This window comes from Heloderma suspectum, chromosome 1 (assembly GCF_057233095.1).
Source record: "Heloderma suspectum isolate Gila_16-S chromosome 1, 16-S_ref, whole genome shotgun sequence".
Taxonomy (NCBI): Eukaryota; Metazoa; Chordata; class Lepidosauria; order Squamata; family Helodermatidae; genus Heloderma; species Heloderma suspectum.
In genome coordinates this window covers 416,028,428-416,045,401 of record NC_139458.1, presented here as the reverse complement: position 1 = coordinate 416,045,401, position 16,974 = coordinate 416,028,428, and the positions used below count along the sequence as shown (strand labels likewise).

The window sequence follows — 16,974 nt, the reverse complement described above, 5'->3', positions numbered from 1 at the left end:
TTTCTTACCAGAAGCTGGGATTGCTGTGAAATAGGTTCCTGTTGATGTTTGAAACAGCTGTTTAGTGTGTTGGGGCTCAGATCACCACTTTTGTCTTGTACTCCATCTTTCGGGCAAATTACTTGTCCTTTGCCATTATGTGTAAGTGCTCAGGACAGTTTCTCAAGTTGCCAAATATGCCCACAGCCCAAAAAAGTTGCCTATCCCTACTGTAGTTGGTCACCAGACCATGAAAAGGATATTGTAGAGTTAGGCAAAGTGCAGAAAGGGGCAACTAAAATGATCAAGGGGCTGGAGCAACTCCACTATGAGGAAAGGTTACAATGCCTGGGACTGTTTAGCTTAGAAAGGTGAATAAGGGGAGACATGATAGAGGTGTACAAAACTATGCATGGTGTGGAGAAAGTGGATGGGGAGATATTTTTCTCCCCCTTTCATAATACTAGTGTTCTTATGTTCTACTTCGGTGTTTCCCACAGGCAGCTGGTTAGCCACTGTATGAACAGAATGCTGGACTAGATGGACCCTTGGCGTGATTCAGGGTTTAGCAAGGAATTCCCTTTTAAAACAATGCAGCAATATGTCAAAATTTTTAAAGAAAGTTTATTTCAGGGTGGTAGAAGGGGGGGAAATGACAAAGAAGGCACCAAGTCACATACTCAGAACTTATACCGACAATTTACCAACAATTTAATACGGACAATTTAACAAATGGTCCACTGGCAAAGAATCCCACCCTCCCAGTTCAGTAACAGATGTTCATTTACCCAGCCTTCCCCAACCAGTTGCCCTCCATATGTGTTGAACTGCAATTCCCATCATTCCCAGCCGCCAAGGTTAATGACTGGGAATGATGGGAGATGCAGTTCAGCACATCTGGAGGGCAACAGGCTGGGGAAGGGTGATTTACCCAATTTGCAGAGTTCCTTTTGGACCTCTTCACAATCGAGTTTGTTGTCCTTGTTGTTGGTGTTTGCTACCACAAACAACTGGTTGTGGTCTGCAAACCTTCCTACCACACTGTGCATGTTGGAGTTATATTCCAGTGAAGAAAGTGTAAAACAGAACAGTCAATAGGTCCCAGCCAATAAGTTTATGTGAAGCTTTTTACTTTATAAATTTGACCTCCCTCTACATAAAAGGGATTTTAATACAAATATGTGAAAGAGAGATCCCCAGTTTCCTCCATTCCACAAACTATCTGACCAAAACTGTGTGTATGCAGGGGCGGGAGGAGGAGGAGGAGGCAGAGAAGGAGAGAGATTAAGCTAAAAATAGATACTCAAAGATTTTCCTGTTAAAATACAATAAGGCACACTGTTGTGTATACAAAATCTCCAAAGAAAAACAGTCCTTAGACACGTATAGAAAGTAACAGACCAAATACGCCTGCAAAATCCATTTTAAAAAGAACGTTAGAGGGTTTTAAGAGGATTTCCATCTCAGTAGCGAGAACACCATATGGATCACATATGTCAGCGTGACTGCAAAGGCAAAAACCTAGAAGAGAAATGAAGGAAGTTTAGCACATGGATTTGGCAAGTCTAGTTGATGTGCACCTGGGCTGCCATTTCCTCTCCATGTGGTCATTTTCCAGTTTGCTCCCTGATTATTCCTCATGTCCAGATTTCCTGCCTGTGCTGTGCATCTTCTTTCAACCCTCTCATTTTCTTGCCTTTAACACAGAGCTTTTCTACACAAGGCTGTTAATCGACTATTAATCCGTTTTATCTAGCACCAGTTGGGTGGTATATAAATTTAACAAACAAATAAAAGATGGGCCTGTGACCCAAGAGGCTAATCTAACTTTAGTACAGCAGAGAAAGAGGAAAGACTTGTAAGGGATAGGCAAGAAAAGCCAGCATCATTTGACTTGATGAAGGCTAAGGGCTTTTCTACATGAGGCATTTATCGTTTGCTTAGCGTTCCTTACTCATGGTTGTTTATGGATTCCTTAGACAATGTTGTGACCCTCCAATTTCACTTCTGTGTCTAATGAGCACTCTTGGCAAGTTTTTGAACTTTTCTACATAAGGCTGTTAACTGCTGTATCTATTTTCGGTTTCATCACACAACTGAGATCTGAGCTCTACACAAAGAATGTTTCCTGTTTTTCCACCACATAGCCTCTAGGTGGTGCTGTGCTATAATGGAATATCACAATTACACAAATAGTAAAATACCTTTTCTTTCATTTTCAAAATAATGCTCCATTTTCACACTCTAAAAAAATCCCTGGAAAGTGCTCTTAAAAAACAGAAGCGAAACTGGAGGATCACAACATAGTCTAAAGAACCTGTAAGCAACCATGAGTAAAGAATCATGAGTGCTCAATAAATTCCTTGTGTAGAAAAGCTCTTTTTAAGGCAGGGAAAATTCAGCATTTAATTGTGAAAGCAAAAGAAACCACTTTTTCCACTTTTGCATTTGCACTATTCCTCTCTACCACAGTGCCACCTAGAGGTTATGTAGCAGAAAAGCAGGAAAGGAAATGCTCCTTGTGTAGTGCTTGGATCTCAATTCTGCAATGAAACCAAAAGTAGATACAGTGGATTAACAGCCTTGTGTTCCTCAACATCTCAGCACTTGGAATTGCTCATCAATATTAAGCAGGGCTATCATCCAATAAGAGAAATCTGAGGGGGCTTCCAGACAAGGCTTTTATTGCGCAATTGCACTGCCACATTCACAGATTTTATAGGAGGTCCAGATGACGTCATCTTCCATTGATAGTCCTCCTGTGTTTTCCTACCGGTTCTTCCATCTTTTTCTTATCACAGAAAATCCATTAATGAAGAAAAGATGGGATAACTGTACAATGCTTTTTGATTGTTAGCGCTAGGAGCCCTCCATCTAGAAGCACCCTTAGTTAGTCAATTGAGTCCATCAGCGAAATATGCATACAAACAGAAACAGTAGCTCAGAAGCAAAAAAAACATATATTGTTTCTAGATTATACATGCACACATGTGTCATACCAAGGATCTTGGAAGAGGCATTCCATCCTGTGCGAGGCAAAGAAGCACCCTTCCCCTTGCATTTTCACATGATGGAATGCCTCTTCTTTAAGATGTCACTTGTCATCTGAAGATTTTGTAAGTACCTCTTTTTAAAAAATCATCATCATCATGATCTGCTCCCTGATTAATCAGGGTAACTCGGTAGCTAAAGTTTTTTTTTTAAAAAAAATAAAAATTAAATTAATCAAACTTATTAAACATTCCAGCCCTAGTTGTAAGATACGCTGCATACTCACCACTGCTGCAATATCAATTTGGTAGTATTTGTACGGGTTAAGGCCTCGCATCTTGTAGGTAGCGTAGGCTTGCAAAACTGCTGCACTCAAGTAAAATATAGAAGCAATGACCTGATAGAATGCATCCTGGAAAAGAAGCCACCACAAAAGATCCTAAGAACACTGTTAGAGGAGGGATTCCTAGGAAGGCCGGCACCCCCCGCCCCATCCTTGCGCCACAGTAAAGATTGGATGCCAGCAGGACGTTAGTTTTGCATTAGTTTTCAATACTGCCAGTTTTATAGGATGCTCTTGCCATGAGTAAAGGATTCAGTGAACATCTACAGGAGATGCACATTGTTTTCTAAGAGCATAGTAGAAAATGGGATGCTCCTCTGCGAGTAGATACTTGGGGCTTATGGGAGGCTTTAATTTATTTCTCATGGCACACAAAGCCCCGGTTCAGATGTAATGGGAGTGGGAAACCAGGGTTTCCCACTATGTATGTGGACTACAGTGAGCTTCGGGTTCACACGCTCCCCCTCCTTGCTCTACTTTTTTCATAGCCATAAAGAGGATTAAATAAAGCATTGTTTCCTATTATGTCTGAGCTTGGGAAATGTTGGTTTGTTAAAACTCATATTCAGCCTTGCATTTAACTACTTACCTGATTGCCATAGGTACCTAGGAATTCCATGCAGGCAAGTGCATGAAAATCTGTCCAGATGAGTCAGTGGGCTGGGTTGTTCCATGCCTCCTCTGCCAGTGTGCTTATCTTCTTCCATGCTAGACACAGAGGAAGTGAAACTCCTTCCACTCTAACCAGTGTGGAAAGACAGTGGACTGACTGCTCCATTCTTCCTCTGCTAACCCACTGCATTTTCATGCTGCCTACGGATGAAGGCTAGTCCTTTCTTCCACATCCTTCATGGAAATACAGCAGGCTGGTGGAATAGAGATGTGGCAATCCATCCCTCCTCTGCCAGTCCCCTTGGTAGAAGGTCAAGAAATTTTTTACTACCCTACTAGTCTCTTAGCAGGTTGGCAAATAAATAAATAAATTCTCAGGCTAGTAAGTTCTCTGGCCTTCTACACAAGGCTGCTCTAGTTCGTTCACTAAGGAGGAACAGAATCCATTGTCTGATCCTAGTTTGTTTGAACTAGGTAGGGTTTAAACAAACCACAGTTCCCAAGTTCAAGCATTCAGAGTCCAGCTTACCTCAGCATCAAAGAGCAACTCAGCTCCTTTGTGATGGTGAATATGATACAAAACCCTGCTACAAATTCCATGCAGTAAATACACATCCTAAGCAGACCAGGCTCTAAATCTTCTGAAGGTTGTTGGCCACATTGCCCCCCTGGGCCCCACCGGCAGGCACCCACCTACCCCCTACTGCGCTGCTGAATTTTGGCAGCACATTTGGCAGTGTGGCTGTGGTCTGGGAGGCGGTAGGTGTTATTAAAATGGCCAGGGAGGGGCCACTAATATGGCCTGCAGGCCACGTGTTGCTGCCCACCCCTGTTCTAAGAAGAGGAGACCCAGACAGCCAATGAAAGAACTCAGCATTATTTCGCATTGCCGAAATGTGGGGATGTGTTAATACATTGTGGCGAAGTAGGACATAGCCTTGTGTGTGTGCTTGTGAATAAAAAACTATGGAAAGAGCTGTGGTGAGAGGCCTAGGCAGGTGGTTGCAGAGGACGCTGAGGAGAACCAACCCTAACAGGAGTCGCAGTAAGAACAAACAAGGGGCCGTCTGCTCCAGCACTCTGCTTCCAAAAGCAGCCAGCCAGTTACTTTTAGACACTCACAAGGCATGAAGTCAACAGCTATCCCTGTTTGCCCCCAGCATCCGGGACCGGGAGACAGATTCCATTTGGCTCTCAAGGCTGAGAGAACTTTAAGGATAGATCTACACTAGTGCTTTTTATCGGTATTGTAGTGCACTGATAACTGTTGGGGCACATTACACATTCTGTATACTACTTTTCTGGCATTATTTCCTGCTTTCTATTCCATATTATACAAAATGCCGCAACAGGTATCGCTGTGTGTCCTGTGAGGCATAAAAATGCGCAAGAGGGATATTGCTTTACCATTATGGGATCGTATCAATATGACATGAGGTATAGATCTGGCCCAAGTTGCCACAGCTCTAGAGGTGGACTTCTTATAAATATCTGTGCAAGTCCTACCTCCCCGTCATCCTGCAGTTGAGTCTGCATCATTTGAAGCCATTTGCATCAACACCTTTGCGATGCACCTTCCCTTTGCATATCTCACCAGTTAATCTGGCCCTTCTCCGAGTACCATCAATGGGAGATATATATTATGTTTGCACAAAGGAGAGAGCCTTCTCTGTGGTGGTGGCTCAACTCTGGAATGCTCTTCCAAAGGAGATCCGATTGGTGCCAACTGCCATTCCTTTTCAACACCAAGTTAAAACAGTTCATTTTGCCCAGGCATTTTAACGTCTGATTATTTTATAATTTTTTTAAAAAAAACAAGTTTTAGTTATTTTAAACTGAATTGATCATTGTTTGGTGTGCTGTTTGAAGAGCTGTTGTCTAATTTGCTTTTTAGTATGCAATTGTGTGGTTTTTATATTGGACTTGTTGTCTGTTTTTGAGGGTATGTACACTACCTTGGGATCCTGTGGACAAAGTGCAGTTTATACATTTAAATAATAAATAAAATAATAAATACTAGTCGTGAGTTTTCCTGGAGGAGTTGCCATTGGTGCAACTCGAGGGCGTTGACAAGGTGCTTGCACAAGGTTTGTGCAGCCATTTCCATACTGGGTCCTTGTCCTTCTTGGCTTATAAAAACTGGCAGGGAAGGAATAGCTGCTGGGTTAGGGAGGTGATTAATGCCTCCTTGTGAAAAGGAGCAGTCCCGGGCTGCCTGAAAGAGGTGGTGGTGAGACCACTCCTGAATAAACCCTCCCTGGATCCAGAAAATCTTAATTAATTGAGGCCAGTGGCAAATGTCCCTTTCCTGGGCAAGGCCCTTGAGCAGGTAGTTGCCAACCAGCTCCAGACACTCTGATTATCTAGATCCATTTCAGTCGGGGTTCAGGCCAGGTTTGGGCATGGAAACAGCCTTGGTCGCCCTGTATGACCTATGTCAGGAGAGACACTGGGAGAATGTGACCTTGTTGATTCTCCTTGATCTCTCAGTGGCTTTCAGCACCATTGATCATGGTATCCTTCTGAGACAATTGTCTAAGCTAGGAGTGGGAGGCACTGCATTGCAGAGGTTTCACTCCTACTTGGTTGATCAGCTCCAGAAGGTGGTGCTTGGGGAATACGGCTCAGCCCAGTGGATTCTCCAGTATGGGGTTCCGCAGGAGTCAGTTTTGTCCCCCATGCTATTCACCATCTAACATGAAACCACTGAGTACGGTCATCTGGTAGTTCTTCTGACAGGATGGAGGGTGCTCAACCTGTTCTGGATGGGGTTGAACTCTCCCTGAAGGAGCAGGTTCATAACTTGGGGGTCCTCCTGGAGCTCTCTTTGTCACTTGAGTCTCAGGTGACCTCAGTGGCAAGAAGTGCCTTCTAACAACTTCAGTGGGTGGCCCAGCTACAGCCCTATCTGGACAGGGATAACCTGGCTTCAGTTGTCTATGCTCTGATAACTTCCAAGTTAGATTACTGCAATGCACTCTACATGGGGCTGCCTTTGAAGATGGTTCAGAAACTCTAGCTTGTGCAAAATGTGGCAGCCAGATTGATAACCGGGTCAAGAAGGTCCAAACATATAACACTGATTCTGGCCCACTTGCACTGGCTGCCTGTATGTTTCTGAGCCCAATTCAAGGTGCTGATTATGACTTATAAAACCTTACACAGCTTGGGACCACAATACCTGATGGAGCACCTCTCCCAGCATGAACCACCTGGGTGCCTCCTCCAAGGGATGCTTGGAAGGTAGCAACAAGGGAGAGGGCCTTCTCTGTGGTGGCCCCCCAATTGTAGGATGTTCTGGAATGTTCTCCCCAATGAGGTCCATGCGGCACCAACATTGTTATCTTTTTGGCCTCAGGTTGAAAGCGTCCTTTTCTCTCAGGCATTTGGCAGCATATGACAAGTTATATAATCAGGTCCTGGATTGCCTCATGGTTGATTGTTTAAAATTGTTTTTAGTTTTATGTTGTCTGTGTATGTGCTGTTTGTAAATGGTTTTATATTTTGTATAAAGTATTTTTAATGGTTTTTAATCTTTGTAAACCAGCCAGAAAGCTTTGCTGTGGGGTGGTATAGTAGTGTAATAAATGACTGACTGAAATGGATGAGGAGCAGGGGGACAACTGGTGCATGTACGTGTGGCCCTGCATTTTAGCTGGGTGGGAGGAATTTAATGGTGTTTCAATCCCTCTCAAAAAACTTACCACAGCGACCCAAGCAGGTTTCTCACAGTGAGCTCCACACATATATAGGAACAAAAGCAATGTTGAAATTACGAAGCAAAACACCGAGACGAACATCACCCAGCCTTGACTCATGTTGTCATGAACTTTAGTAGAAGCCACCAGGATCCAAACCAGGCCACCAAAAACCTACAAGAAAGGGCAAAAGTAGTCTGTCACTAGGAAAGCACCACATAAAATCCTTACAAGACTGAACCAGATTTCATCTGGAAGACTACTCTTTTTTAAATATTTCATTTATTACATTTATATCCCACCTCTTCTGCAAGAGCATGTACATGGTGTGTGTCACACCACTTTTATCATCACAATAACCCTGTAAGGTAGATCAGACTGAGAGAGAGCAACTGGCCCCAAGGTCAACCAGTGAGTTTCACAGCTAAGTGGGGATTTGAACTTTGGTCTCCGCAGTTCTAGTCCAACACTATGCACCACTGATTCACACTTACCTAAGAGCAAAACCATCATCAGACATATAGATATGAACAAAGATTTTTCAGCTTTTGAAAAGACAGATGTCTTGGATAGACAAAAAGGGTTGCAAGCCCAAATATAGAGTATTTTGCAAAGGGAAATAATACCCTAAGACAGTTGTGGCAGAGGGTATTTAATGTTAATATTTCTGATACAGAATGGCAATGTCTCTGTATTAAACCAGTAAGAACTACATTAGATGTACCAAAAAGAGAGAATTTTTGCAAGATGCTACATATGTTGTATTACACCACAGTCAAAACTGCAAAATGTTTCTGGATGTATCAGATTCTTCTGGTGGTGTCATAGAGGAAGAGGTAATTTTGCTTACTTATGGTGGCAATGCAAGTCTGTTAAACAATATTGGTGGGACATTTTTCAAGCTATAAAGGATGTGATAGCATATAAGATCCAACTATCCCACTGAAAGCATTTGGGGCTATTTCATGAACCAGGTTAGGAAGAGGCCGTCAAGTAATGGCAAAGGAATGGAGAACAGCTGCTGTGCCTAGCTGGAATGTAAAGGAGGAGAGTGTGGGAAATGCTTGCGAACAACATCATTTGCTGTAAAAATAATATAGAAAGGGAGAAGTGATTCAACAGAGATTTTTTCCAGAGAAATTGGTCAACATTTATCCAGTAGTGGAATCAATATAAACTGGAGATGTTAGCAACACAGATATCCTAACTCTGGATTAAATTAATATGACATTTTATTTATTTAATTATAATACTTTTATACCTCTTAGTATAATAAAATCTCTAAGCAGCTCACACTAAAATGCATATATACACACAATATAAAAATGATATGAATATGTAGGAATATAAAGGAATAGGATACATATTTATTATTTTCCTTCATGCACTATTTAGATTATTTGATTTTATGCCGTATAATAATGAAGCAGAGAATTATAAATAATCTGTATATGTATGAGGATCAAAAAAAAAAAAATTAAAACACAGTTACCTAAGAGCAGTTTACAGTGGCTGCTGGAGCTGTCCTTTGGTAGCACTGATCAGACTGTGGCTTGAAGTTTACAGTCAAAATTATTTTGTGTGTCTCTGATTAGCATGATGCACACTGGAGTTGTGGCTTGTATGGATCAAAGACCCCAAAGCCGCCATACCCCACCAACGCCACCCTGAAGAAAAACAGTATTTTAGAGCAGCCTTGTCCAACCTGGGGCCCTCTAGATGTGTTGGACTCTAGCTTATTTATTTATTTATTTATTTATTTATTAAGTTTATTACTTGCCCATCTGGCTGGTCACCCAGCCACTCTGGGTGATGTACAATAATAGAAACATTTCAAAGCAATAAAATTCTACATTAAAACCATCATATTTCTAAAAATACCCTAACCCATCCGAAATGCCTGCCTAAACAATCACGTTTTTAATGCGTGGCGGAAGCTTCCATCATCCCCAGCCAGCATATCCATTGGCAGTGCTATCTGGGATGATGGGAGTTACAGTCCAACACATCTGGAAGGAACCAGGTGTCAGGGTGGACACTGAGCCCATAGAATCCCAGAGTAGTTTTGATTCTGAGGAAGAGGAGTCGCTCCTGGGAGAGGAGCACGCTCCTCTTTCTCAGGGCTAACAGCTGACGGCGATTCCTCCCACTAGCATTCCTAGCTTAGATAGCAGTCCTGGGAGTGACAGAGTGCGGGAAGCAGACTTGATGGACGTGCGACACTGACGCAGAGAGCAGCGCCAAATGGAGGGCGCGGAAAGGAGGCGTAGTGCCCGGTTGGCGCGCAAATAATGGCTGCACCTAGAGGATCTAAGGGAAAAGGGGAGGAACTCTCCCTAGTCCTTAAGTTCAGGGGTCTGCCAGTGATTCCCTTTCAAACAGGGACCAACTGTTCCAACGTAGGCCATAGGTACTCTGCTGCTCATATCTAGTTGCTAACAGTAGAGTTGTTAAGTTGTAAAAGAGGAATAAAGCTTTGAAAAGAATCCATTTGTCTGTGTCTGGACTTGGCTACTGGATTAGACTAAGAGAGGCCTCCAAGGAGCCCTTGACACCAGGTTGAGGAAGGCTGGTTTAGTAGATGTCAATCCAAGGAGTATATAAGCATGCTGCTATGATCTTCTACAGAGACCTTTGTTTGGGTGCTCCACCTTCAGAGGAGACGTGGGTAGCAACTAAGAACAGGACCTAGAGCTTTTCTACACAAGGCTGTTAATCACTTTATGTACTTTCGGTTTCATCACAGAATTGAGATCCAAGCTCTATACAAAGAGCTTTGCCTTTCCTGCTTTTCCACTACATAACCTCTAGGTGGCACAGTGCTATAGCAAAATAGTGCAATTATGCAAGTAGGAAAATACCTTTTCTTTCGCTTTCAGAAATAATAGTTCATTTTTTCTGCTCTAAAAAAATCCAGGAAAGTGCTCTTAAAAAACAGAAGCGAAAGTGGAGGATCATGACATCATCTAAAGAACTCATAAACAACCATGAATAAGGAATCACGAGTGCACAATAAATGCCTTATGTAGAAAAGCTCCTACTCTACAAAATCAGACAGGGGCTAGACACTATTATTTCTTTATTAATTAAATGAATCCTTATGGATACCAGGGCAGTGTACAATAAGTATGACTATAACTAGTCGTATAAATACAAAATATGAGAAAGGGTTGGATCCAAACTTAAGCTAGTTTAACTGTGCTGGCGGAAGTTGACTTCCCTGCCCCCTCCTTCCCATGGCAGCCCCTCTAGCCCCCTGAAAATGCTACACAGTGTCAGGAGACCCTGCTGAATGGGGTATGCTGTGGGGAGGAGGAGGAGATCCCCAAAACTTGCGCCAAGGGACTGTCTGCAAAAGGAGCCCATCCTCTTGTGGAAATCCCTTCCTCTCATGGAAGGCAGGTCCTAGATCCAACTCAAAAACATACAATCCGCAAACAATCGAGAGACAGCAAATAGAAGAGAAACGATCCAAGTTAAAATGCTCGGGCAAACAGAACACTTTTAACCTGGCATTGGAAAGATTGCAGTGTCAGTGACAGGCGTGCCTCTAAAGCGAGGGTGTTCTACAATTCGGGCTCCATAACAGAGAAGGCCCTCTCCCTCATTGTCACTTCATGTATTGAGGTTATTGGTGGTATAGAAATGAAACAGCCTCCCCTGCAGATCTTAAAGCATGGGCAAGGTGATTTAGGGAAAGGCATTCTGTCAGATATTTGGCTCCCAAGCCAAATTAAAAATTGATGAGGTACATGTATGATGCACCACCATCACTCTTACACAGGACAGAATTTCTCTTCTAAGATGGTGCCTGCCAGCTACAGTTTATTTCATTTTCATTTCATTTCAATACCACCCAATAGCCGAAGCTCTCTTGTCAGTTCAGAACAATTCACAAGATAAAATACAGCATCAAAAATTAAATATACAACACTTACAAACCATTTAAACAGCTAAAAACAATGTTAATAAAATACAAGACGTGTTCAAACAGCTGGCATAAATGCCCCATCATATGCCATTAAATGCCTGGGAGTAGAGGCCAGTCTTAACCTGGCACCGAAAAGATGACAGTGTTGGTGCCAGGCAGACCTCAGTGGGGAGATCATTCCAGAATTAAGAGACCACCACTGAAAAGGCCTTCATAATGGGGTGGGGGGTTAGTGTGCTGCCCACATAGGAATGCTTTTTAAGGCAATCTTAACAGGTTCTAACTGATTCATCTTAAGCCCTCATAGGTTGCCACTGTATTTTGACCACATCAACTATTGATACAGCCCCCCCTCATTACCCTCACTATATACTATGCCAGCCTTCCCCAAACTGGCACACTTCAGATGTGTTGGGCCATAAGTCCCAGCATCCTCAATAAGAATTGCTGTTCTGGTTTTGGATTATGGGATCTGTAGTCCAACACATCTGGAGGGCACCGGGCTATGGAAGGCTGTTCTGTGCCAGTGACACATGAACTTTTGTTACAGGTTGTTCCTGTAGATTAGCTGCTCCTTGGTTGCGTATTAATGGCCCAAACTAGCTGCAAATCAGTGTTTCCCAACCTGGCTCCCCAGATGTTCCCAAACGACAATTCCCATCATTCCCAGCCAGCATGTCCAATGGTCATGTATATTGGGAGTAGTAGTCCAACAACACTTGGGGACCCAAGTTTGAGATACATAACATTAGATCAGAGGTGGTCAACTTGTGGCCCTCCAGATGTTTTAGCCTACAACTCCCATGAACCTGCACCATTGGCTATGTTGGCTAGGGCTGATGGGAACTGTAGGCTGTGAAAAAATCCTGTGTATGTTATTCTGTAAGGTTTACTATGTGTGGCCTCTATGAAGCTACAATGTAAATGAGTAGGCGTGAGGCCTTCTTTTGTTACGGTCAAAGCCCTGTGCAGTGGTTGCTTAGCGCCATTCTGAAGGAAGAGAGACAATTGCTTTGAGAATTGTTAGATGGGGCCTGGATCAGGTCAATGCAGTTTTGTTTATTTACAATATTTATATACCATTCCAGATCAAAACATTTTGGAGCGGTGAACAACGAAGATAAAAGAATAAAACGCCATATTGAAACAATTAAAACATTTTAAAAGAAACACATTCTGAACTTAATAAACCATGGCTGGTCGCTCAAGGAAGGCCTCTCGAAATAGCAATTTTTGATTGGCTGGGGATTGTAGCTAGGTGCAGTTGGGAAGTTAAGGGTTGACAGTAGATAGGAGTAGGGCTAGTCTGTGGAGAGGGAGGGACTAGGAGAAAGCCGGTTGGTTTAGTCTTAAACAAGGACTAGGAGAAAGCTGAGGAGAAAGTGCAGGCTTGACTATTAAGCTATTCTTTCTCTGGGGGAATACCCATAAATGGCTGGTAAAGATCAGGAGTAGGGAGCAGGTGGCTGTGTTATGCTAGGAGGCTGCCCTAAGCTCTTGCCAGATTATACAGGCAGGCAGGCAGTAAAAACCCAAATAAACCATCCATGTAGTCAGTAATACAACAGGAGGAGCTTGGGTGTCAGAGCAAGACTGTACCCTGAAGCTGGTTGTTGTAAGGGTATTTGGCTGAGGGTGGAGGGTTAGGGAATTTGGCCTGAGATTTAAAAAAAAAAGAAGAAGCCCTTAGAGGCTTGTAACAGCAACAGTGTCTCTTGAGTCCTAAAGAATTGTCAATAAGCAGTCTTTTGAAAATCCCGGAGTAAATATTAGTAATCCCTTCTGTACAAAATATCCCTTTAATAAATTACTTGCTTAATACTTATTTAATTTTATTTTTATTTTATTATTAATACTTCATCTTGTCTCTAGTGTTGGTGCCCGTCTCACACCTAAGCCTCTCATACCAGCTACTAGGAGTTTTTAAAGCATTCTAACATAACTGGTGGCAGCAGGAAAGGGTCAGCTTGTGGAACTCTGAGTTATAGTGGCAGAGAGTTTGTTAGGCCCAAATGCAACATAAGCATTTGCTATAAATAAGAAACTCCATAGGTGGGACTGCCCAGTGAAAGAGCAGTTTTCCGATTTTTGTTGTTGTTCAGTCGTGTCTGACTCTTCGTCACCCCATGGACCATAGCACGCCAGGCCTTCCTGTCCTGCGCTCTCTCCCGGAGTGTGCTCAAGTCCATATTCATTGCATCGGTGAGTTTTCCGATAGGTGGCGGGAAATCCCCCATATAGGCCAAAACAGCTGGAGGGCCAGCATTAGATGAAGATGTAATTGACCTCGAATACAGCAAGGGCAAGGGTGCTTTTACAGTGGGGGTGCAAAGCCTTCACTAAGGTGTGGAACTATCAGCAACATTGAGAGGCCTGAGGAAGTATTGGGAGTGCAATGTTTTACTGGACAAATGCTCGCCCTTTAAAAAACTTTATTCTGGATGCGTACAAAATGCCAAAAGCTTTTCTTCAGGCGCAGATGTTTACACTCAAGAGTAGCTGTTCCTACATACCAAGGTGGGTTATTCAGAGTGGTGCCAAGATCAATAGATCCGCAGAGGAATCAGTGGTCGTGCTGAGCAATAGGTGCCTTGACAAAGAGCCACTGTGCTCTGGTTGCATCATTGTTCCTAAAATATTCACATTCTCTGGCACTCCCTGAGTAAAGGAGGGACTTTCACAGAGCACATGCTCTGCCTGCAAAAGTTCCCATATCTGAGAACTTGAAGAGCTATTGCCAGTCACAGTAGATTATATTGGGCTAGATGGACAAATAGACTGACCTGGCTAAGGCAGCTTCCTATGCTCCCATGTAAAGACTCTGCTAAACCAGTCCAACTCCTAGGAGGTGGCGGGACCTTTGCTGTCAGGTCAACAAGACAATGAGTTACTAAATCTGGATATACATGGATCCATGGGTCAAGATAAAGAGCCACCTTGAGCTGTTCCAAATTTCAGGGGCTAATCCACACAATAGATTCAGTCTCCAGTCTTTCAATGGGTGAAATGGAGTGACTGGACAAGGCAACTGCTATGTTTGCAGCAACTGGAAGAAGTGTCAGTATGAGCATGGATTGCTGCTAGCTAGTTAAGCCATGCTTGTATAAACCTCCCGACTAATATGTGCTTGTGTAAAGGCAATGATGTCCCTGATACCTCGCTGCAGGGAGCTCAGAGAAGCTTACATATAGGTCATCAATATAGTGGCAGCTCCAGGTTTCTGAGGACCCTTGGGTGAGACACCCTCAATGGGTGCCCTCCCACAGTGACCGTACCTTCTCATTGCCATTGTCACCAGCTGCTATTTGTCCTCCTCTTTCTCATGATTGCTACCACTTGCTTGCTTGGTAGGCAAAGAGAGAGCCAGCGAGCAAGTAGGCAGTGGCATCTGCTGCTCCTTCTTTTTACCACCACTATTATCTGGGCCAGAGCAAGAGGTAAGTGAACAAGCAGGTTGCAACAGTGAAGAGGAGGAGCAAGTTCAGGGGTTCTTGTCAGTGGGCCCCTGCTGGGTGAGAGCCCTCAGCAGGTGCCCAACCATACCTACCCTCGATGCTGGCCCTGATCCAACTCCTCTCACTCCCTGGCATACACAGCTGAAGTAATAATGCCCTTATGGGAATTCAGATACTAAATGGTGTTGAACCATTTGCCCAGCTGGCATGAAGCCAACCTTAGTGACATGGCACTGTTAAAATATTTGCTATCCAGTACCTTGCTCACACCAACATTCCTTTGAAACGTCAGTTTCTTACAGCATTTTCCTTCCCACCCTTGCAAGGAAAGTAAGTAGAACTGAAGTTCTACTACTAAGAAGTGCTTTATTGTTGGTGTGTGTATGTGTAGGTTTGGTTTTTTAAAAAATCAAAGTACACTTGCACTGATAGATCCACACTTCCCTGGAGAACTCAGGACAACCATATACCCAATTTCACCTAAAAGTAGCTGGAATTGCTTAGGAGAATTGGAAGGGAATGCCAAAGGACATGAAATGTTGTAGGAATAATGATGCCTCAGTAATTAAATATCTGAGGGAAGGTAGAAGCAGATGCATCTTTCCCAAAGGGCACATAAATATAAATGGGCACCAAATGCTAGTGTGCTACTTTCATTCCAGTTCTCTCCATAATTGCCCGTCTGGATGCATTTTGCCTTCCAGTTATTCTATCATAAGGATGACCAGATTCATTCTAAGTTCTTTTTATTAAGCACATATTTGTTTATTTGGCCCAGTTCACATGATCACTGCAGCCCACCGTGGCTTATATAAGCCATGCTGGGTTGTGGTGCATGCCAGTGGCCATTTTGAATATTCAAGCCGCAGCAGAAGGGCACCATGGCTTATTGTGTTGTCCAAGCCTGGTTAGGATGGGTTGTTGACATGCCTAACAAACCACCCACAACCCTAAAACTGCCCATCAACATAAGCTGTTTGCATAAAGTGGTAGAAGAAACATTTAAAGCACAAAAATACAGCTGCAACTCTTCCCCCTTGGTGAATTAGAGGCAAGCAAAACAGACAGTATTGCTGAACACAGCAAGGGCCCTTGATCATATTGGCTGGCACAAAGTCTATCAGCCATGTAGACTTCTTAGATCCTACCTCTTCACTCACCTCCCCCAGGTTTATATTCTCCTAACTGACATGGTTATGCCACACAAATCAAAAGCCCGTTTTTAAAAAAAAATAGGGGTGGCACATCCTCATCTAGTCTTGCCCTGTGCGGCTGTAGTCGTAGGATAAAGTTCAGGGCCAAACTGGCCATGACACACCAACACATCACTTGGAATCACAACTGCACTTTTAAGTGGGGGAAGCAGCAGGCACAGGAGGAGGAATGGTTTTCATCAGGAATGCTGCACACAGGAAGGGGAGGTTTAACCCTTTTTTCTCCCACCATAGTCCCAACAAAAATCAACCTCCCCACCCCCAGGAATCTTAGAAGGAAAGCTCCCATTGTTGCAGGTTTCCACTGGGACCATGGTGGAAGAGGAAAAGGGTAGAGCTATGCAATGAAAATCCTGTCCCCTCCCCACCAGCCATGCTCGTTACTAACTTTTTTTTATTAAAAAGAATGCCTGCAAGATTCCAGGCGGAACATGTTTAGCCTTACATCTAGTTTGGCCCTAAGCTAGTGAAGAGAGAGGGCAGCAACAGACAGCAGGAAAAGCAAGTGGATGATGAGACTAACCAGGCTTGACATTCTGAAAGAGGAGACAGACCGGGGGGAGGGGGGCAGGTTTGCAACAGGCTTAAAAGGTAAAAAGGTAAAGGTGTCCCCAACCAGTCGTGTCCGACTCTAGGGTGCGGTGCTCATCCCTGTTTCTAAGCCGAAGAGCCAGCGCTGTCCGAAGACGCTTCCATGGTCATGTGGCCGGCATGACTGAACACCGAGGTGCACGGAACGCTGTTACCTTTC

At 43.5% G+C, this 16,974-nt stretch overlaps 1 protein-coding gene across 1 annotated transcript in view; it reads right to left on the bottom strand.

Moving 5' to 3' along the window:
* Positions 1–528: 528 nt before the first annotated feature.
* Positions 529–16,974, bottom strand: part of MAL (mal, T cell differentiation protein (MAL blood group)) — a 38,780-nt gene continuing 22,334 nt past the window's right edge. Inside the window, exons 2-4 of the mRNA XM_084829115.1 lie at positions 7,630–7,797; positions 3,257–3,382; positions 529–1,500 (exon numbers count right to left, since the gene is read on the bottom strand). Of these exons, the coding sequence (XP_084685241.1) occupies positions 1,426–1,500; positions 3,257–3,382; positions 7,630–7,797 (369 nt within the window). The 3' untranslated portion in view covers positions 529–1,425. The remainder of the gene's footprint in view (positions 1,501–3,256; positions 3,383–7,629; positions 7,798–16,974) is intronic.